At 37.3% G+C, this 25,146-nt stretch overlaps 1 protein-coding gene across 5 annotated transcripts in view; it reads left to right on the top strand.

Moving 5' to 3' along the window:
• Positions 1 to 25,146, top strand: part of LOC149785918 (uncharacterized) — a 173,485-nt gene that overhangs the window by 117,026 nt on the left and 31,313 nt on the right. For all 5 annotated transcript variants that reach the window (XM_089976152.1, XM_089976148.1, XM_089976149.1 and 2 more), the window contains one exon: positions 12,532 to 12,693. In XM_089976152.1, the coding sequence (XP_089832278.1) occupies positions 12,532 to 12,693 (162 nt within the window). The remainder of the gene's footprint in view (positions 1 to 12,531; positions 12,694 to 25,146) is intronic.

Raw genomic sequence — 25,146 nt, 5'->3', positions numbered from 1 at the left:
ATATTTGAATTCATACACAATCTCTTCCCAAACATTACAATAAGCTTTTTCCATATTAGTTCTCATATTTTTAAGAAAGAAAAATGTTCGTGTATGAGAAAAATACATGTACATTGATATTTCGGAAACTACGCCACAATCGTGTTATATCTGAATTTGTGTTATAATGGAGCATGCTATAGCAGGGTCACACTGTGATGCTGAGAGTGCAAAAAGACCTGCTTCAATGAGGCAGTAAGTCGGAATGAGCTTTATGTATAAAAACATGAAATAAGTTTCCAGGTATCATTAATAACAATGCATGTATACATTTCCTACTTTCATATTACTCTCGTTTTAGGATCAAATGATTAAACATAACTTATCCAGTTTCAGATTTTTAAAAACACAAGAAATACACTATTTTTTCAAAGAATATGTTACCCAGTCATAAATATCTTAGGAGAACTACCACTACCTCTTAAATCCAGCCCTCACAGATACTACATTTAGCTAATGGGAGCTAAAAGTTGTCTGCCGATCTATTTGGCATTTGGGCAGAGTGATCTCTCCTTATATTTAAGACTTGGCGGCACAGTGTAAGAATGTCCCAGTTATTATTTCCACTCGTGCCATGAAGCACGCCGTCATCATGAGAAATCTTGCAAAAGCCAGAAGCTATGTGGAGGTTATACCAGTACAAATTGGACAAGTTTTTCACTTCTAAGGAAAGTATACTCCATCTATGTTTCAAATTTTTCTCTCTATCACGACAAAGTTCTGCCTTTACAAGTTACCACACTTTATTGTTGTCATACATTTAGGTACTTGCACGTGCATCCTAAGCGACTTCAATCAGTCCACGCAATACTTATTTATACGTACCTCAGTTCCTTTTACTTGAAGTTTTTTTGTGTATAATGTAGACACCCTGGTATGTTTCTGTTATTTTTTCCATCCTGGTCGGATAAGTAAAGGTCAGCACTTTATACATGGTTTTTTAAGTCACCTCCTGCACATGCATGTCTCTATAGGTGACCCTTGAGTCGTGTTTATAAGCATAAACTTTAAATCATATTTATCGAGCATGTAGTCACTCACGTGTAGCCTATGTGATGTCACAAGTTAGGTTGTGGCTACATTATTTACATGTGTGCATGTCTTTGTGCTCTAAAGAACTCCTTACATATGTAAAATTCCGTCCTTTAATGTATATAAGGGTGAGTTCTTTTACCACAGTATTTCTAGCCTTGGAACAACATGCTTCAATGATTCAACCTGTACAGTTTGTCCTTGACCTTACCTCCATGTAAGCATTGTAATTTTTAAATACTCTGCTGTCACTTTTTCCAGGTAACCATCATTTGATATAGCTATATGCCCACATGGTATTCAAAACATCAGATGTGTGGGCACACAAGTTTATAAACAGATGATATTTTCATTAGATTGTACCTGTATGCTTCCTTGCTTTTTTAGACTTATCAATTTCTGGGTCACCCTTTTCATGATTTAGCTCTCCACAGACATTGCATTCTCAGACATGTGCAGGATTACACCTTTATCCACATCGCTGTATTTTGTTTTAAAGAATAGAACTATGGGCAAAGCACAAACAACACACTGCTCAGACTGAAGACGTCACCAGTCTGCATGCTGACTTTGTCTTACATGTAACTCTTTATGGGAACAAGGGAGATAATTCAACTTACCCTTTAGCTACAAAGCGACAGACATTGACATGCTCGAAAACAGCTCTGGTACCCAAGTCACCACTACAGGACTCGTCATTTTTGAAACTCCTTACCTTGCCTCCTTGGGGTCTGACTTGATTACTCCTAGAGAACGGGACAGAGCTAACTAACAGCCAAGTTCCTTCTCATTCATCAGATATACAGAGAGGTTAAATCGATCAAATATACCATAACACATCCCAACGGATGGTCCTAATGATATCCTCCTCACACTAATGGCCTAGTTATGTTGTGACCAGCCTTGGCCATGTACTAGGGATCATGCAGGGCCAAACATTGATAATTGATATTACGGGCTCAATCAATAACAGCCCTGGCTTCCTGACTTTTGCAGACATGTGCAGGGACCAGTCTAACTCGTACCACCTCTTTGATACTCATTTAGCATGGTACAACAATTAGATTCTCATTCCTCAATAGATGTTGCTTTACAGTTTCTCTGCATTCTGCCATGTGAAGAGTATCTTTACTCAACGACTTTGTTGAAGTCACAGTTTCTAATTTAGGGCATTCTATGAGTTTTCGCTCCCTCTTTGCCTGGTAAATTTCATGGCTTACAGGGGACCACAACTTCACTCCACACAACCAAGATGATGTTGCTTGTTCTACCAGTACTGTCTTCTATTCTACCCTACGTGAGGGCATGGGAAGATTCTGCCTTTGGAAACCTCCATTGAGGACATTTTCCTGCCCCCAGAGCTTTTTCCTCCTCCTCCGATTCCATGAACAACATGCACCAATGCTCTAGCATCTGTTGATCTTACGACGAATGGAAGGTTCTAACTTTAGTTGCATTCGCAGTCTGGGAGAGTTTCATATTTTCTGGCCTGCCTTGATCATCAGTTCATTGGCGGTTCTAGCATTTAATCTCCCACCAACTTTTCATTTGGAACCCCATCATTCTCAGTGATCTCGCCACTTTGCAGATGACATAGCCACACTCCATATGTATGGATTGGATGGCCTTTGTTAACACTGTGCAGTTAGCAATATTGTTAGAGTGTCTTCGTTGTTTGGCATTTTTTCTTTTGAGCTATCTTCCAACTGATGAGCTTATCTTCTCCCATTCAGAATACCTCAGGGCATGCATGGGAGTTAGTCTCAAGCTAAGAGCAAGGCCTTTATCCTCAGCCTTCCTTTTAACATCCCGATGGATGAAGTATGCTAGCAAGCCATCAAGGAGACACATTTCCCACCCTTCTGCAACCACAACATCAATACAGGGATGGTACCGGCAATCAACAAAAGGACCCAAGGGCCACTTATAGGACACAAACATATAAGAACCATCATATCGAAGCTCCAACAATCTCATACCATGCACATATAGCACTGAGAGGGTTCTATCATTGATTCTATGCCTTGTTCTTGGTCCCAACGCCAAATGACTCTCTAAATCTAGTCATTGGCCTAAGCACATCAATCCGTTTATCCAAGCCCCTTGGTTCCTACTGGAAATACCACAGCACATTTTGAATGATATCCACGAGGGAGACTTTGCCATCACTGTGGGTTTAGATGGCGCATACCTTCATGTCTCTTCAAAAGGCTCCCAGGATGTTCCTGTGATCTGCCTACAACATTGTCTTTCAATTCAGGGCAACCCAATTGAGGCTCAACATAGGCCCCGGATTCTTCCCTTGTCTGACAAATTGAGTAATGGTGCATGTCTGGATTTTTCTATCCGTTACAGGTGTTTCTTCCTGTGATTTGCATGATTGGTATTTTTCTTAAAGACTTTCCAATTATACAGTGTTGTTCTCTATTCTGGTCATAAGAGGACTGCATGGGATACCCAACCCACCTATTCAGCATGCACAATGTGTGTTCAGATAGACAAATGCCCATTTTGTGCATTATGAACAGATGAAGTGTAGGTCTTTGCAGAGGGCTACCAATTTTCTAGTAACAAGAAGAAAGAAGTCACCTCTGCTCCTTCCTTGACAATGGATCCCCTCCAGGGAGAGAACAGTGATTCTTCTGGTTTAAAGAAGTTGCAAAACTTGTCAAGCTCAAGACTGAACCGAGGCCAGTTTCAGTATCAAGAAGTCACTGACAAACTTGTCTTAGGAGGAATAAATGGAATTTTCCAACATAGGGACTGGCAGTCCTCAACTCACTAATCCTGGGAGGGATGCCATTTTGAGATACCAGTTACTTACTATTGGGTACTGTTCTTTGATTAGTGGACATCAGATACAAGTCATGGGTCACAGGGCAGTGAGCACAACACAAGGTAATGGGTACAGGGCAGTGGGCGATGGGTATAAATACCAGTAACTGGGAACCAATCACTGGGGACTCACCAAAAGATGTTGAGTCTAATTTATATGTCCTTTTCCTTCCATGTCACCATGGACAAGTTACCCATGGCTCCAATGGTCAGAGGTCCACTCAGTCCACTTTGAGCTATGGTATCAAAGGAATCAGAGGATGGCCATCACTCAGCTCATTCAGCATCAATAAGTATTGTCAATCTACTTCTCAAAGGAGTGAGAAGAATGTAAACCATCTTTATTCTTGGACCCTAATTAGTTGAGGGAGGCTCCAGTAATGTAGATGCCTGCTTTTCAACTGTTGTCCAACATACATATTACAGTGGGCAGATGATGGGAGATGGAGAAGTGTGGAAATGTTGTTTACCATCATTCATCCCTTAATCTGTGTCTTAAAGCCTTCAGGGTCTTCAGACCTTACGACAAAAAAATGCTCTCAGGAATGTAAACAAATATCTTATGTTGCTTCCAAGCACAACCATGGTAGGTGGTATAGCAGAGAATTTGGCACAAAGTCAGAGGCAAAGAGTTAGGTATGTTGGTCAGTCCTCTTCTATCCTGTGGCCACTCATTTCAGTATGTAGTGTGTGAAAATATAGAGTGAAAAATCTTTGAATATTAAATAAAGAGCAATAGAACAAGAAGTTTTCAGCATCTTCATTGTCATAGCAACCTGTACACATGTGAGAGTCAACCATGTTCATTCTGTAAAGATTGGAATTGATGGGACCCCATGAGTGTCTAATGTTACTATGTAGGATATTAAGGTGACTTTTGACACTATCATACTAGGCTGATAGGCCAGTTAGGGAATTCAATAAATGTTTTTTGAAGATTTTATATAGGAACTTTAGGATATCTTCTGTGAGAGTCCCAAAGACGTGTCCCACATGGGAGAAAGGATGTCTTAAAAAACCCACAAAACTTTGGGAGTTATATATCTCCTTTGTAGAAGAAGGTCACTTTAGTTAGGTGCTTGAATGTTTATAATCAAATACAATATGCACAGTCTCTTCTTTTTTCTTTCTTGTGAACGAGTTTACCAACCAGTTTCTGCATAAGAAAGGTCTCTCAGGCAATGATAAATGGGTTCAGCTTCCTATTTAATTTTTCTCAAATATGTCTGAATCTTTATTTGAGCAATTTTTCCAGATTTGAGATTCACATTCTGAAATTTGAGTAGTATATTTAGTTTGGCCAAAGATGACCTGTGGAAAGAGTTTTAGTCGTGCACAATATAGATATGTGCATTCTGATTGATCTAACTAAAATCTGTTTTGTATCAGAGGATAATGCTAGCCCAATGTCTATAATTTGTAACAAGAGGCAGATGCTTATTGTCAGAAGAGTACTTGGATGGGAAAAGTCAGTCTGCTTGCAAGCGATTAATAAAATGTCTTTTTCAAAGTGTTATAAGTAACAAATGTAATTTGACCATGCATTAAGTTTTTCAAGATCATGGTTTTTAATCCTTTGTACTTGTGAATGGTCTGTAGAAGAATTGCATCAACATTTTAAATAATTGACTGAATTTTGGAGCTGAAAGAACTGATGTAAGGTGTTTAATTTGTGAAAAGATTCTTGACACTTGTCAGACCAATGAAGCTTGCATTACTTGCTCAACAAATTTGCCAGAGTCTCACAAGTTATTGAGAAATTTGAACAAAATTTCCAATAATACCCAGCCATATTTACTGACAGGCAATGGGAATTCAGAGATAGCCATGACCTATGATTCAGTAGGTTTAAGATAACAATGTCCCACAATATGTCATAAAATATGACACAAGCATGTCAAAACTCACTTTTCCCTAAATTGTCAGATTTGCATATTCTTTCCAGGTATTGCCGTAGATGATAAGGTTGTTGATTTATGTGTCACAATTATCTACACCAGATGTTCTTATATTCGTTAAATGACTGGACTATTGATGGAAAAGTTTTCATACCAAAAAAACAGATGACTTTTTATTGACAAAATCTATGACAAGTTGCAAATGCAGAAATTTCTTTTGCTTTTTCCATTAATGGAATTTGTCAGAATCCTTTTAAAATGTCAATTTTTTAGACATATGCATTTCCAATTTTGTCAGTGCAGTCATCAATCTTGGCATTGAAAATGAATCTGATTTGGTGACTGTTGACTTTTCTTTATTCATTGCACATACTGAATGTATTATCTGGAACATACAATATTATAAATTTAATAAAAAATGATCATAAATGTTCTATAGTTCAGATTTATAGCATGATCCAGATCAGTTCCAATATGCTTCAGTGTGCTGATGTACCAGTAGTCTGGAATGTGTGATATACAGTATTTATTGTATTGGTGGACCAGTCATACAATCCAATATGTCTTTGAATGAGTCCTCCAGAATTCCAAAGTAGTGTTTTAGTGCAAACGGTCAATGATCGCTTTCTAATTCCAGCAAATTATTTAAATAAATTATTCCTCTGAAATTGTATTGGAACACAATTAAAAATAATTCCACAGACTGGTCTTAACATTAGAGTGAATACTTTGTTTCCAAAACATCTTTCTATCCATCCCCACTTAACCTATGATACAATAATATTTTATGAAAACCTAATGAAAAATTTCAAATTCATACCTCTGTGTCCAGATCTTATTTGTAAAGCATATAATTCTGGAATATATATGACAAACTAGGTTAAACATCCTTTTCATCATTGTGTTATTGTGTTGTACTACTACTTGTATGAAAACTAAACCAAAGATGTTTACACTTGAATAGTACAAAATTAATATGTAGTGAGATATAAAAGCAGATGAATTGAAAGAGGAACTATATATGCAATAGATCTTATATACTATACCACCGAATAATTATCACAGATGGCATAGACTTTAGCAAAAATACATTTTAGACATCATGTTGAGTAACACACCACCCAGTTTTATAGTTTATTCTGTTTTATGCACAAAACAAAACATGGGTGCATGTTTTGATTTTTTCCATGGATGTGTCATCCATGATATTACCAGCATCAGCAATATTAAACCCATAAAGTCTGACATTTCTGAGACATGCTTAGTGATTGTTAAGAACCCTTATTGGCAGCCATTAGCCTATCGATGGAAGGGTTTGTATTGATTGACACGAACAGTATTTGTAGTTCATCTGCTTTAGTAATAGTATGAACAATAAATGTAATACACAGATACTTTATTATTTATTTATTTTAAAATAAAAGCTAGACAAAATACTGCCTACATAGTTGAAAATCTTAGTCTGTACTAAGCATACTTACTGCCTCTCATTAGTGCATAGCAAATGACGATTAAGGCAGCGATGGCTTATGTTACAGGTCTGACATTAATTTTTTGATCTTTAATGGGAATGTGTAAAATGAAAGCTTTATGTGATGATCTGGGATCAACTTTAATTTTCCCCAGAATATGGTAGAATAATTATTACTACCACAATTATTACACTCAGGAAAATTACAGAATCGAATTTCTAAAATATAAGTTAGTGCGTGTGTGTTTTTTCTTGATGTCATTTGATTTTTTAAGTTGTCAGGATTTTACAGTTTCCCCTACATCATTAATTTATTAGAGAATTATTTAGAATCTACAAAAGATAGTATCAAGGATTTAGATTTATTTTCAATCATCTTTGAGAAGAATATCCTGTAATAGAAGAGGAAATGAAATGCATTACCAAGTTAAAATCATAACATTATGAAATAAGATCATACTTCTGATATGTCAGGTTTCTTGGTAGTGTAGGTCTCTGGGCACTTCCCAAAGGGTTCAAAGACTTAATATCCATTTGGTGTACTAGCTGGTAGGAATCTGTTATAAAAGGTTTGATCCTAAATTCTCCTCTGCTCTGCTAATTTGCTGTCTTGAATATGAGTAAGTGATTTGATTTGAAGATGTTTATGGAAAGATAAAAGATTGCAGTTGTGAGAATGTTTCTATTTTGCAATCTTACTCGAACAGGTGTTTCCTTGAAATAGGATTTTGTATGATATTTATGTTGTTGAAGATTATAATCTTGTATGATAAGCTTGAAAAAAAATAGGAATTAAGAAAAATTGCTTCAGTTATAACAACAAAATTATTGATCTATCTACACACACACACACACACACACACACACACACACACACACACATATATATATATATATATAGATATATAGATATATATATATATATAAGGTAAGGGTGTGAGTCACATCCTCCCAAGGAAGGAGGAGCAGCATATCATTTCCACTAGGGCAGAGCGAGTTGTGCCATCCTGTCAGTGGATCAGTACCCACTTTCATTCAGAATGGTAGAGCGTCATTCCCCTTCTCCTTTGGTGTGGACAGGAAAAGAGTAGTGTGCCCACATAAAGAGGAACAGTATCTTTGGAGTCCCTGGGACCATTTGTTTGTGTTATTGTCGAGCCCAGCCATGCAGCCCCCCAAGGGAATCAGAATGATCACTCCCTCCTAATCTTTAGTCTGCCATTTCATCCTGTGGGGGGACTATATTGGCATAGAGACATTTGGTTAGGAAATGGGATCATTTTAGCCTTCCAACTTCTCTGGTATCCATTCAAATTGCCCAGGATGATTGGCTATATTTATTCCTACGTGCAGCCATGGATTTCTTGACTGCATGGTAGCAAGGTTGTTCCCATGGGCCTACATTCTCTTGTGAATTTAGGTTAAAAATAGAGGCTAGGAGGATTGACCTTCCAGCAAATGCTGAATGTGGGCAACAGGTAAACCGTTCCCACCAGATGATTCCATTGATATGTTAGCACCACAAGAAGAGTCACTGGTACAGGTTCCACTCCCCCAAGCCTCCCCCACAACAAAATGATGTGCGATCTCCCAGTCCTGCCTACCAGGAAGGAGGGCATGACAAAGACATCCTTTCTATCCATGTCCATGTGCATAAGCTTGACACAGAATATTCCTGCTCCCTTCAATCCTGCCACCTCTCACCCATCAGTTAGGAGAAAGAGAAAGAAGAGTGCTGGCCTTTCAATAACACCTCTTGCCCAGTGACCCTTGTCACAAATTGTATGGTTCTGGTGACTCTAAAATTCTCCACAGTTTTGAGAAACCTTTTGGGCAAACTTGCAACCACTTTTTGCTTTTTCATTCAGTCACAGATAATTGGCTGTTTTTTAGATGTTTAGCAAGTGCCAAGATACTGCTAGAAAATGGAGAGGTGGTCTATTGCAACCCTTGGTATATACTTCTAGCTGTATGGTGCATATCTTTTCTTGGCCAACCAAACCTTTGACTTTGGATGATCATTTAGATGTTTACCTGGGCTAGTCTTCTGATGAAAGATCTCTACACCCAAGAACAAAGGCCAAGGTCATTAATAAATGTACCCTCACATGCTGACCTCTTTTCAGGAACCTCATGAGGCCTACTGAAAGAGGAATCTTTGATGCCAACATCTAGGCATTCATTGTCACTATCCATGGACTTGCCAGTGGAGCTTCAATACCTCATCAGGAATGTTGCTCTGAGCACTTTCCGAGGTCTTACTGGAACACAGTAAGGACCTTTTAACTTTTGACCTGCGTGGGTTCATCCACTCTGGTTCCTCCAGATTCGGGGGATGAGCAACACTGGTCCTTGTTTTGGAATCTGTCTCTTAGAAACTGGTCAGAAAATGAAATCATCCTGACCACCCTTAGAGTTCATAGGACTAATTCTTTAAAGCTGTGCAGCCACAATCAAGGCAAAAACAACATTTTAGAGTTCTTCCACTGCAGGCTGACTCTAAAATGGTATGCCACAAAAGTCCAGAGAGAATGGTTGTTGACCCTTCCTCCTTAACTAGGAAGGAATGATACACCTTGGGTCACACTTCCTCTCCTGCAAAATGGGATCTCTGGATGGCTAAGTATTCTAAAGTGCTAGCCTTTACTGATCACTGCCATCTCACCTCTGTTCACTTGGGTTCTAATTTTGGGCTTTAACAATGTGGTTATGTGAGAAAGCTTGCCAGGGTTTTCCTGGATTCGTCCTCCACCAGTTATATGGGTTATCGTGTATAGCCTATTTTATGCTGAAAGATGGTGTTAATCCCACAAAAACCAAAAACTCTTGCAGACTGTACCTTATACATTATCTCCTGTTGACGCCAGACTACACCCTCATCCACAGATATGGTTTTGTGTAATTGTAGATGGCGGGAACATTTCACTCATAAAATATGACTTTTGATAACCTTTCAAAGACCTTCTCAAAAGCATTCAACAGTATTTGGACAAATTTTTACAACGACCATTCTGGTGTAGATGGCTTTAAATTTGTTTTTTAAAATAATAGATAAATATTTAAATGTCTTCTCAAGAAGGTTCTTATGACTTTTGATCAAATTTTGACAGAAAGCATACTGAAATAAAAGTCTTGCAATATGTGTGTAAATGATGTTGAACTGCCAGGATTTAGGTCATGGCCTTATTAGGTTTTGGTGTGTTATACAAATGCCATGCTACCATTTATTGTGCAGTTTGGTTGATGCATCTTCACCAGTTTTACATTTGTTTTAGAAAACAAATCTCTGTGGTCTATCTTGCATGTTTCAGTGGCTTTTGTTAAGATTAAATTCATTCACTGGGTGTGTTTTACATTTTGATGGTAAAATTGATTATTCAGTAAGTGATACTTCAATACGTGTTACCTTAAAACCAAAGAAGGTACATCCTATTGATTCATCCATTGTAAACCTATATGTATTGCAGCCTACTAAGAAGGTCATGTCAAGCAAGTTTTAAGAACAATTGTTTATGACATAAACCAGAAGAATAAAGGATCATTAATATATGGGTTTTATCAGTATTAATGTCTTTATTTTGATCTCGTATTAAGAAATATTTTCTGGCCCTACAGGCCATTGACCAGAAGAGCTTATGGATGAACATTTTATCATTTGTCCAATGTCTATCTATCTCTTGGAATTGATTCGTTATCACTACTTACCTAAACTGATGATTACCTGAAAAATTACAAATTCTTCTCATTCCCTAATTGATCCTTAAATGAGAATGATGTCACTTAGGCATCTAATATGACATCATAGCAGCCATTTTGAAAATTGTAATGGCCATGTCTATGAAGGGTTATGGTTGGAAAGTCGGTAGTGTTGGGGTATTTTTGTGAATTTATTCCTCATTATTTGTCTAGCTATTTATTTTCTTAAAGGCTTAGTAAGGTCAGGAGCATGCAAGGCAGGTTAAAATTTGCTCATAACTACCCCCACCCAACTACACATGTTCTGACCTCTCATCTCTTCCAGCTAGAGTGAAGGTAGATAAATCTGCCTGGCCCCCTAAGCCTTCCATCTTGGATGCTGGAGCACCTTAAGGGGGCATTTTTGGGGACCTGGGCCTGCCTTCCAGTGAAGATACTAAGGCCTTATAACTTAAGTGCAGTTCATTCTATATGGCTCTCCTGGCATCTTGAAAGTCTTCCTGAATGAATAGTCTTATCAACATGGGGCATGTGCTAAATTAATTCTTGTAATGTCCTCTAAGTCTGAATTGAAAATGGTGCCACCAAAACATCCAGTATGCCCACAACAATAGCCAGGTTGAAAAACATTTTATAATTACTTCTCCTGAATAAATGATAATAGAAGCATATAGCATTACTGAAAAACATCTTATGATCATAAGCTAGGTGTTCATGCCAATGGTGAAAATTTGACTTTCAATTTGGCTACCACAGTAGTGTACTGGAACATGTAAATGTAGTTACTTATCCTAAAAGCTTTTTAATGTTGAAATTGTGGTTTCACCACAAACGCAGATGCCAATGAAAATGGTGTAATTCTGCTATCCAATATGCAGTCATCTTGAGAAAATCATTCTTATTCGTCTGAAAATAGAAAGTCATATCGGCATGGGGTTTACACCAGAAGACTTCATATAATGTATTCTTGATCATAAATGAAAATATTACTGATTTGGCAGCTGATATGACCACCATGGTGACCATCCTGAAAATCTTATTGCTGTTCTTCTTAAATTAAAATCATTTTGACACGGGGTTTTCATCTGAGAAGTCTGTATGGTGACCAGTTTGTTCTGAATGAGAATGATGCAGATTGACCTTTAATATGAAAACGATATTGATCATCTTGACAATATTGTTATCTGTACTCCTGCCTAATCAATGGTTGTATTAACTTGGGGCTTTCACCAATAGATTTCTTATGCTACTTAGTTGGCTGTAAACGAGAATAGTGCAAATAGCACATCCAATATGGTTGACATGTTGTCTGTGCTGTTAAAAATCTTGATGTCATTCTTAGTAATGTGGGTTCTTTTATATCAAGACTTCTTATGTGTCTGTTTAGTCATAAATGAAAATGGTTCCAGTCTGATATCCAAGATGTTGAAATATCAGTGATTTTTACCACCCTCAAGATTTGAAAGGATGAAATGGTTTTATGTTAAATACCTGAACATTCTCTTTTACCTAGTAGAGCATCAATTCTCTGAAGGGAATTCGTTTTTGTTTTATCTTTAGAAGAGGAACAATGAAAAAAAGGAAGATAGCCTAGGAGATGAGGAGGTAAATGAGGAAGTCGAGGAGGAGGAAGTAGCATATCACATTCCAAACAATGGGGAAAATCTGGCAAATTCCAAACAATTGGAGGTACCAACCACTAAAGATCCAATGCAGGTTGAGGTACCATATTTACTTAAGTTTAGTTTGCATTCTAATAGTAGAGTAAGATTAATTTTGTTCTTAAAATTGCCTTACAGAATTGTTTTTAAATTAGAAACCCTCCTAGCTTGAAAGTCCTTTGGAGTTATGCAGATGGTGCCAGTCCACCATCAGATTTGGTCAACATTACCCGATAAAGGAAAGCGGTTAAACAACCTCATCTAGAAGAGCCCACGTTACAGAATATAACTGACGTTTGACAAAAAAACAATCATGCATATATTTCTGTACTCTTGTACTAATATTTGTTGTAATCCACGTAGATTAGTATGTTTCCGACAACAATTTTAACTTCAGATCAAGGTAAGTAGCACAATTAAATGTATGTTTTCATACATTGTTCTGTAATTGTGTCATGCAGTATATAAATTGCCCTCTTTATGCTGAGATTATGCTTTTTTGGCACTTATATTTGTAATAATTAAGCTTATGCCACTCCTGGTGGATGGCATGTGTGAACCTACAATAAAGCAGTTCAGGTTCATATTAAATACAATTTCCCTTTGAAACTGACGGTTAGGACTGGTGGGTACTCTGTAGGAGTTTTCTAAAATTTTGATATCTCTACTCAAAAGATGATACCTTTACAAGACCTTCTCAAAAGCATTCAACTGTATTTGGACAGATTTTTACATCAACCATTCTGGTGTAGATGGCTTTGAAATTTGCTTTTTAAAATAATAGATAAATATTTAAATGTCTTCTCAAGAAGGTTCTTATGACTTTTGATCAAATTTTGACAGAAAGCATACTGAAATAAAAGTCTTGCAATATGTGTGTAAATGATGTTGAACTGCCAGGATTTAGGTCATGGCCTTATTAGGTTTTGGTGTGTTATACAAATGCCATGCTACCATTTATTGTGCAGTTTGGTTGATGCATCTTCACCAGTTTTACATTTGTTTTAGAAAACAAATCTCTGTGGTCTATCTTGCATGTTTCAGTGGCTTTTGTTAAGATTAAATTCATTCACTGGGTGTGTTTTACATTTTGATGGTAAAATTGATTATTCAGTAAGTGATACTTCAATACGTGTTACCTTAAAACCAAAGAAGGTACATCCTATTGATTCATCCATTGTAAACCTATATGTATTGCAGCCTACTAAGAAGGTCATGTCAAGCAAGTTTTAAGAACAATTGTTTATGACATAAACCAGAAGAATAAAGGATCATTAATATATGGGTTTTATCAGTATTAATGTCTTTATTTTGATCTCGTATTAAGAAATATTTTCTGGCCCTACAGGCCATTGACCAGAAGAGCTTATGGATGAACATTTTATCATTTGTCCAATGTCTATCTATCTCTTGGAATTGATTCGTTATCACTACTTACCTAAACTGATGATTACCATGAAAAATTACAAATTCTTCTCATTCCCTAATTGATCCTTAAATGAGAATGATGTCACTTAGGCATCTAATATGACATCATAGCAGCCATTTTGAAAATTGTAATGGCCATGTCTATGAAGGGTTATGGTTGGAAAGTCGGTAGTGTTGGGGTATTTTTGTGAATTTATTCCTCATTATTTGTCTAGCTATTTATTTTCTTAAAGGCTTAGTAAGGTCAGGAGCATGCAAGGCAGGTTAAAATTTGCTCATAACTACCCCCACCCAACTACACATGTTCTGACCTCTCATCTCTTCCAGCTAGAGTGAAGGTAGATAAATCTGCCTGGCCCCCTAAGCCTTCCATCTTGGATGCTGGAGCACCTTAAGGGGGCATTTTTGGGGACCTGGGCCTGCCTTCCAGTGAAGATACTAAGGCCTTATAACTTAAGTGCAGTTCATTCTATATGGCTCTCCTGGCATCTTGAAAGTCTTCCTGAATGAATAGTCTTATCAACATGGGGCATGTGCTAAATTAATTCTTGTAATGTCCTCTAAGTCTGAATTGAAAATGGTGCCACCAAAACATCCAGTATGCCCACAACAATAGCCAGGTTGAAAAACATTTTATAATTACTTCTCCTGAATAAATGATAATAGAAGCATATAGCATTACTGAAAAACATCTTATGATCATAAGCTAGGTGTTCATGCCAATGGTGAAAATTTGACTTTCAATTTGGCTACCACAGTAGTGTACTGGAACATGTAAATGTAGTTACTTATCCTAAAAGCTTTTTAATGTTGAAATTGTGGTTTCACCACAAACGCAGATGCCAATGAAAATGGTGTAATTCTGCTATCCAATATGCAGTCATCTTGAGAAAATCATTCTTATTCGTCTGAAAATAGAAAGTCATATCAGCATGGGGTTTACACCAGAAGACTTCATATAATGTATTCTTGATCATAAATGAAAATATTACTGATTTGGCAGCTGATATGACCACCATGGTGACCATCCTGAAAATCTTATTGCTGTTCTTCTTAAATTAAAATCATTTTGACACGGGGTTTTCATCTGAGAAGTCTGTATGGTGACCAGTTTGTTCTGAATGAGAATGATGCAGATTGACCTTTAATATGAAAACGATATTGATCATCTTGACAATATTGTTATCTGTAGCAGCAGGGAGGGCGTACAGACCAGGTGGCTCAGATAATTTTAAGCCTCCTACCAAACATTTCTCCGTAGAAGCCTCAGATTTCAAAAATAAACCTTCCTGCGCAAATTAATCATTAAAAATTCGCCCCGGGATGCATTTTCGGACATAAAAAAAAACAACAAAATTTAGGGGGGGGGTAGTAAAATTTATTTGTTATTGCAAGATTGGGCTGCAAATACTAATTTTATTTCACAATAAAACAATATCATTGAAAATAATATGAGCCGAAAAGTTAGCACAGTTGGAGAGCCTCAATCTGCTAGATTAGCGCGAGATCAATTAGCGGCATTAAAGAAGTTTATTCCAACAAAACAATTATTTAAGAAAAATGTTCGTGGTTACGAAGATATGCAACATGGAATTTCAGAAACTTCGGCAAAATGGTTGAAGCCAGTGACCGGAACAATTGAACAGGTTGTATATGGCGACGAAAAAGATCCAGATGCCAAAAAACGTGGAATCTTTCCTATGTTGAAAGGTATTGAGGATCAATCACGAACATTACCCGAGCGATTAGCAATAGCAGCAGCGGCGCAACAACTTGCAATTGATGATGGAGGAAAACCTGGAGATGGAAAACCGGGAGGAAGAAAAATCGCAATGATAAAAGGAAAATATAATATTGATAATTTAAGAGAAAATTTCACCGATGAGGGATGGGAAATAATATCGCAGCCCCTCTCGACATTGTATAATATAGATGAGATTGGTCAATTTGCGGAAAATTATTTTAGTGGTCGAACTGAATATTTGACTGCAGTGGGGAAAAAAAGATATGCAACTCGCGATAGTTGGTATGATATGGTATATAAAATTTACACACAAACAACATCAATAAGGAAGACAACGGATCCGCGTTACAGAAGGTTTTTAGAAATGGCAAGAGACACACAAAGATATAATAAGCAAGAGGCGGAAGAAAGAAAACAACAGGAGAAAGACAGAAAACAACAGGAAAAAGAAGAAAGAAAACAACTGGAGAAAGAAAGAAAACAACAGGAAAAAGAAGAAAGAAAACAACTGGAAAAAGAAAGAAAACAACAGGAGAAGAAGGAAAAAACTAAAAAACGAGGGAGAAAAGAAACACCACGGGAAGATATTCAACCACAGGAAGATATTCAACTAGAGGAAACAATATTTCAACCAGAGGAAGGAGCTAGACCAAAGGAAGATATTCCACCACAGAAAAAAGAAAGAAAATCAAGAAAGAAAAAAGATCAGAGTGATAAACCAATAATTGTGCCCGAATATAAATCATCACCGGCTAGTAGTTCGTTTAAAATTGATCCTAATATATCAGCGGATAATTATTTGGATACAAACTTGTTGTATTTAATCAATACCAATGAAAAACGAATTCAAATGGCTGCGGATGATTCTCCGGAAAATAAAAGATTCTTTTTGCGAAAAAATATTGATGTTGATAAAGTTACATTACTCGATTGGTATGCGATGATTTATTTTGGTAGTTTAGGAAAACCAATAAGATATTCTGATGAAGGTTTTGGGAAATTTACATCGGATGTTGGTAATTACAGAATAGCGTTATCAAAAGGGGAAGCGAGATCATCAAATTTAGCAACACCTAAAAAGGATATTCCTGCATCAGCATACTCCCACTTCGATCCATTACCCATAGATGTTTCTACTTTATTACTACCTCTTCCTCCTCGCCCCACTCCCCTTTCATTACCTACAGGTAAGGAAATTTTGCCACCTAAAAGTTTGTCACCTGAAAGTGGTGGTACTCCTAAAAAGGCTCAACTAAGTCATTATCTTACTATAAGGGATAAATATCCTAAACAAGATAGTCCTACAGGGGATTTGCCACCAGAGTCATTGTCATCAGGGTTATCGTCGTCAAGGATATCTTCAACGTTGTCAGGATTATCGTCGTCAGGGACATCTTCAACTCCGTCAGACGATTTATTCTACGTAACGCCATTACAATCTCCAGAACAAAAAAAAACAGGAAGTGGATATTCAGTTTGCCCCGATAGTGTTGTCAACGATGTATCTCGCCTTGAAGTATTAATCGGAGGAAAGCGAGCCGGAAATAACTCCCGTGAGATAGTCAACGAAGCATCAGATATTTGTCAGCGATTATTCCGTGGTGGTATCATCGATTCTCACATTTATAAAGAGTTTGTCGATGAACTCATCGATTAAATCAATACAATTGAAATAATATGATTATTCACAAACATCAACGCAGACCTAATCAGGTCCGCATAGTAAACTCTCGATTACCAGTATACAAATATATTCACGGTAATGGATTCGGCGATATCATTGGAAGTCTTGTCACGCGAGTAATACCTAAAATTGGACCCGTGATTAAGCAATTTGGGTTGAAAGCGATAGGAAAGATAGGTGAGACTGCTGTTTCTGGTATCGGTAATTTGGCCAGTAAAGGCTTCAACGCTATCAAAAATAAAATATTAAGTTTAGTACGTAAAAAGCAACCTGTTAAATTACCTAGCACCAGAGAAATGCCACCTGAAGTTAGTAAGGTCATAAATGATGCGGCAAATAAAAAAATAAATGATCTAGCACAAGAAGCTGCTATAACAAATCTAGTGCAGGAAGTTGCTAATATAAATCCAGCGCAGAATATTGCTAATACAAATTTAGCAAATACAAGTTTTGTTTCAGGTAGTGGTCTTCGTTTTAGACGATATTATTAGTAATAAATGTTCGCACAAGTGTCAAATGAAGTATTTGATATGGACGAGCCAGTAGGTAGGGACACATCAGTGCGAGATTTTCAGTATTTCTCGTACGATGTAGTTGAGCCAGATTCAAGAAATCGGAAGGAAATTCAAGTCCACGATACAACAAGATATTTTCTTCCATCTGAGGCGTATATCGAATTTGTTGGTAAAATTGTAAAGGCAGCTGATGGTACCAACTACGATGCGGATTTTGGTGTTGGTTTTGTCAATAATGGTATCATGGCATTATTCAAGAATGCCACTTACATGATTGATGGAAGAGAGATTGAATCAATTACGAACAACGTTGATATAGCAACAACTATCATAGGTCTAGCAAGATACTCGGATGATTTTACCAGGTCAGCCGGTCCTAGTATGATGTTTGCCAAGGATAATTCCAACTACCCTGAACATTTACCATTTGATATCGGTAGACCGGTAACCGTTGCTGGCGCCGCCGCTGATATTCGTTCAACGATGATCGCCCCCAATGCCAATTACAATCTTGGATTTACCATACGAAAAAATATGTTGAAGGGAGCTGAACGAAAATTTTCCTGCGCAATTCCATTATCTCATATTTTTGGATTTTGTAGACATTTCAGAAAAGTTATTTACGGAGCGAAGCATACGATATCTTTTGTTCGAGATGCCAATGATGACAGAGCCATTTGGCGAGATCCTGGTGATCCTGGTAAAGTTGTTCTTGAAAAAATTACCTTGTGGATGCCAGCAATAGTTCCATCGATGATCATAGAAGAAAAATTATTATCATTTATGAATCAAGGAGGAAAATCCATCATGTCTTGGTTGACAACAATGACTGACTCCAACGAAAATGTTAATTTGGACGGAATATTTACTTGGCGAATTGCGTCACAGCAGGGCTCTTCCGCACCTAGACATATCTTTGTTGCCCTGCAAAGTATGATTAGAGACGATCAATTACATAGTAACATGATATTCGATCGATTAGAGGCAACAAACGTATCGTTGAGAATAAATGGCCAACAGGAGCCATCCGAGGAAATAGCCATCGATTTTGAGAACAATTCGACGGCACGCGCGTATCATCGATTGCTAAGTTTCATGGGCCGTGATCAAAATATTGATACTGGATTGCAAATATCACAGTTAGATTTTAATACTCTCTATCCCATCTATTACTTTTCCCTGGAACATCTCGATTTAGTAAAGCAGTCGGTTGTCGATATTCATTTCAAAGCCAGAATTAACACAGGAGGACCAGCAAGAGCAATCGCAGTTATTCTCAGTGATAGAACAATGTACCTAGAAGGTATTAGTGGTAGAATGAGAGTTATCGACGCACCCGTAGAGAACATGTGATAAATTCTAAATTTAGATGAAGTGATTATTAATATGCCATACGATCACGTTAGCGTAACTCTGACTCCCGGTCAGGTGAAAAAACTTCATGCAGCAACAACAGCGCGACGAGGTTTAAGTTTAACCTTAAAAAGTAATCAACTTCACGGTGGACCTAACAAACTATCGTTAACTAAAAATCAACACGGACATTTCACCAGAGCCAGATCAGCAAATACTGGTATTCGCCTGAATCTCTCGATAGGAGCAATCAGAGATATGATCAAAGTAGGTGGTATTTTTCCTTTATTCGCAGCTATTCCAGGATTAATAGCTGCAGCGGCACCCATGATTGCAAAGGCAGTAGGATTAGGTGCACTTGGTGGGATAGGTTCCGCATTAGGAAAAAAGGTCGTTGGAGGAAGATATCGCAAAAAAAAGGGAGGGATATTCCCTCTTCTTCCTCTTCTCGCAAAATTGATACAGCCGCAACAAGGATCAGGACTTTACCTAAGACGACCCCCGTACGGATCCGGTCTAAGTCGAGCCTACCAGCCTCAAATTTAGATTTAATCAGTGAAGCAAAAAAAAAGAAAATAAAATTTTTCAGAGGCGTATTTATGCGAGATCAACTACCAGACAAACCGAATCGTACCGAGACAGGAATAATAAATCTCGATAAAAATTCCGGTCCTGGCACTCACTGGGTTGCCTACGCGATTAATCCTCGCGAAATCATTTACTTCGACTCATACGGATTAGCACCACCAAATGAATTTATCAAATACGTGTCAAAACTAAAACTTCCGGTTTGGTATTCAACGCTTCCAACACAAACATTAGCGGATCCACCAATATGTGGCCCGGAGTCAATTAACGTCCTTGATGCAATTTCAAAATCATCCAACCCTTATCGCAAAATTTTATTTGAATATACCTTAGATAAATATCATGGTTGACATTTACGGTAGATCTCTCTTCAGAAAAGAAAAAAGAGAAGTAGTAGGCGGCATCGATACATCAAAGTTTGCAACCAAGAGCGATATTAACAATCTTCTATCACTATCAGAAGTTGATCCTGGTGAAGTTGCTGTTTTTCAAAATACCGAAGGGCGATTACAAACTAGCAACATCAAAATAACTGATATAATTAAGCGAGAGGAATATACTCGTCAATCGGATTTGGTACTAAAATCTATCGCTGATATTACCGATATCATTGCAAAGTTTCCACCAAAGGACGATCTCGTGAATATAAAACAAAAAAATAATGAATTATCAGCGGCGTTAGTATCACACACCGACGCCCAAGACAAAATAAATAAGCGACTCAACAAACTATTTAGCGATATTAAAAAATTCGACGATGTATCAAGTAAACTTGGAAAAAAACTCGACGAGGATATAAAAAAATTCATCGATACCTCCTCAAATACACACAGCGATCTCATCGAGAGAGTAAAATCCATCAACGAGGAAATTATCAAGATAAATATCTCGATGGGTGAGAAACCATCAATCGACGATCTCAGCAAAAAAATCAACGAGGAAATTATTAAACTCGGCGATGTTGTTGTTCCTGAATTTACCAAGGGGATTAACGTGATGCAAGGACAAATAGATGAGAAAATAAAATCCATCAACGATAAAATTAACACGGTACATGAATTGACGCGTCAAAAGTTAGATATATCAACGTACGACGGAGAAATTCGAGATTTAAACACGAAACTTCTTGCTGCAACAGTAAAGATTGACCAATCCGTCGATAAAACTGGTCACGCCACTGACGTAAAACAATTAGGTAGGGAAATTATCGAAACAACCACAAAAATTAACAATATCAACACAAAAATATCGTCAATGAACCTTGGAAGATTATCGCGAATTTCGATACCAGAGGAAGTAGAAACAAAAAATATTGTCTGCAATGTGCCATTTGTGTTTAAGACATACAATTATGATTGGGACCCTGAAAACGGTAGTATCGGATTTTATTTCACCGTGCCAATTACCGGCATATATCGAGTATATGTTATTTCCAAGATAAAATTCAGCGTGATAATGGAACGTGGCAGTAGAATTCATGAATTCCATCCTGGATTTTTCATTATTTCGCTAGAAAAAGATGTCGGTACATCATGCCATCTAGAACCGCCAGATAGAACCACCACAGGACCGGTGGATTATTTTGTAATTTTCGAATATTTATCGGGATTGGGAACAGTTGGTATTCCAGGATAAACATGGTAATCCCGTAATTGTTATCGTAGATTAATAAATGACCGCATCTGATTACCGCTACAATCAGGCGCGATCATGGCAGGATTCATTAAAAAAACTTCTCGATGATTATCAGACAAAAATAAAGAAATATCAACGAAGGTTAGTTACCATTGACGTTGCTGTTTACGCAGTATCAGCTGTGGTCGCTGGTGCAGGAATAATTTTATCCGCGGTAACAATGATAGCGCCAATCGTAGCAACGATAATAATATCGTCAACAACAACAATCGCTGGTGTTTTAAATATCATCGCGAAGAAAATATCTTCGTGCACAAGTGAGAAACTATCTTCGTACAAAAGTAAACTAACTAAAATCAATGACGCATACTCGAAATTATCATCGTTACTTTCCGAAAGTCTCAACGACGGTATTATATCCGATCTAGAATTTTCTTCGATTATCAGTATCTACTCGGAGATTGAACAAATGAATATTAATAATGTCCGAGCTAGCCCAGATCGTGACAAACACGACGCCGCCGACAACAACGTTAATATCGTTAAGTTCAACGAAACCAGAGTTTAGCATTAATTTCTCAACACCAATTAACGTCAACGAAATTGCATTAACACAATTGCGCGTCTACAATAGCTGGCCAAATGTTAGATCAAAATCATTCGGTAATTTGATGCCAAATAATTCACTTGTTTTTGCAAATAAGAATAAACCCGATGGAACACCCGATTGGATCGTTGTTGGTATACCAACAGGTAGCTACGAGATTGAACAACTAAATAGCGAGTTTACCACTAGAATATCAAATTTAACCGGCGATGCTACTCCGGGAATAAAGATATCTTCACATGGTCCAACACTATCGTCAATGATAGAAGTGAAATCACCGTACGTGGTAGATATTTACCAATCATCGATTAGAAATATATTAGGTTGGCCCGAGGTCGCACCTCTGGTAGAACCAAAGAAATCGGATGTTATTATTCCAGGTTGGTATGATGAAACCCTTCCAGAAATACCGGAACCAAAGAAATCGGATTTTACCACCAACGAAGGATGGTATGGAGATATCAAACACAAGCCTCTGATCCACAGCGCCATCAATCTCATGAATAACCACAAAATTAACCTAGTAATGTTCGCTTTCACTTTTATTGACGAAAGAATTCTCTCATGGCTGCCTCTTCCTAAAATCCCCCCAGATGTGAAAATCTTCGACGCTACCAACATTAACAGGATAATAGCCCCCATAGACGGTATCTTGGTAAGAAGAACACTAGACGAGTTTATTCAAGAACACGAATTACAATTAAATTTATTGCGAGGATCATTTCATGAATGCATCCTAAATAAATCTGGTTCATGTAGCGAAATTATAAAACACGTGAAAATTTTAAATCAACTTGCAAATGATATTGAATATTATCATGATATGTTTATTCAGGCGATAGTCGATGATATATCAATTGCCAACTATGTTCTTCCTATTAGCAAATTCGAGTTGATCAAGAACTCGGGTGAGAAACAAAAATTCATGAGAGTATTTGTTTTAACCGAGGAAACACTGCCAAATTTCAAATTTCCCAATTCTGATTTTGATGCGATGAGAAAATCCGTCACTGATACCATTGATGATTTATTTCCGAAATTACATGCCTCATGGACCAAAAAAATACATTCAGAATTGATTCTTAAACACAATAACGATCCTGACAAAGGTGGACGGCACATATCGCCGGGTATCGTTAATATAACGGAAGTTATCGCGATTTATCTTCACGCGGATGTTGTCGAGGGTAGCTATAATGCTGATGCGTCAGTGTCGAATCAAGCGAATCAGGGATTTGTATTGTATTCATTTTCACCTAGCGCATCTCCCGGTTATTTGATAATCAAGGAACCAATGAATCCGTTTTACCTGCGATGTCATAATCGATTATTGACAAGAATAAATTTCAAACTAACGGATCAGAAAGGAAATTTACTTGATATACGAGGAGAAACTGTAAGTATCAATCTTTTGGTGAAATCATAGATTTTTAAATCGCAAGTGAGATTTTCCAAATCTGTCTCCGTGGGAAAAATGGGCGAAAAAAATAAATAAAAACCAGGGGAAATTTTCAAAATTAATCTTTTTTTTTTGTTTTGCGGAGATATTCAATTATTCTTCGTCACTCTCCGAATCAAATATTATTGGTACATAGGAGAATTCGATCCACGAATCAGCATCATAAGAAAACGTCGCATTGTATTTTCCTTCTGCAACTCGTTGTACCGAATGTGAATCAATAACGAAATGTTTTGCTGCTGCACGCATCGACGTAAACGCGAGTTCCTCACCTGTTGTTTGATTTACTGATTTGACGGCCCTCGAATACTTAGGAAATCCACGGTTATTACCAAACTTTGAATTTTGACTCAAAGTTACAACTCGAAGGTTAGATAACTTATTGTTAAGTTTGTTCCCGTCAATGTGGTCGATAACAAATCCAATTTCTATCGGTCCCTTGTAGCATTCGTATATAAATCTGTGATTGTAATAACATTCTGTTCTTTCATTTCTTTTATGGACTGTAAATTTGAGATATCCCGAATTACCAATACATCCCACACGATGTTTCGTTCTAGCATTTCTGACATTACCATCCTCAGATGCTTCGTAATTCTTAATGGTAGGATGTGATCTATACTCGTGTGAGATTTTCATTGTGGGAATCGCTGATTTCACTTCCATATATGATATTCTCTTTGTTTAAATCATAATTTGCTTTGAAACGATTAATATAATCTTCTTCGCATTTTATTACCGAGGAAGATCTTTTTTCATAATATCTCCGTAATTCACGATATTTTTTCCCTCCACAGGAGAAACATAACCTTGTCTTTCCTCGAATGCCAACTTGACAAACTAAACATCGTTGTGGTCCTTTGTTACCTCGTCGAACTTCGTATATGTGAGCACCACAATATTCACCTCTGCAGGATTTATCGCATGACTTTGTTGATCCAACTATTATCCATTTGCATTGCATATTATAATTTAAACATTTGTCTAAAATATAATAATGGATTTATTTGATCTTGATGAGGCAGAATATATTGTTCCTGAAGTTGATAGTGCGAAGAAGGAATTTTTTGATGATGGAGCGATTCATGTTTGGTCGACATGGAAAACTAACTTTGTTGATGCTACGATGAATTTGGAGCGAGCGAAAAAGATAATCGAGCATATAAAATCTGAACACAGGGAGGAGCGATTTATCTTTGGAATAAAATTTATTGCACAAATGCCTGATGACACTTGGATAATTCGCGATAAACGAGATCCAGTACGCGGTGGTAAGAAAAATGTTGTTCTTGATAAAAATTCGAAGCCGGGATTGTTATTAGGGATTGATGGTCCTTATTATGTTAGGGCGTATCCATCTAGTGCTGTTGTTTATGGAATTTATCAGCTGAATAATAATCCTGATGTGAAAAATCTACCTGTGATGAAGAAATCTCCGATAATAAACTGCGTGGCTGAGCGAGTTATCGAGCATATGAAAAACGCTAGTCGTGGATCTGGT

The sequence above is a fragment of the Sinohyriopsis cumingii genome, chromosome 12 (assembly GCF_028554795.1).
Source record: "Sinohyriopsis cumingii isolate HCF-2022 chromosome 12, ASM2855479v2, whole genome shotgun sequence".
Taxonomy (NCBI): Eukaryota; Metazoa; Mollusca; class Bivalvia; order Unionida; family Unionidae; genus Sinohyriopsis; species Sinohyriopsis cumingii.
This window is presented reverse-complemented; position numbering and strand designations above follow the sequence as displayed.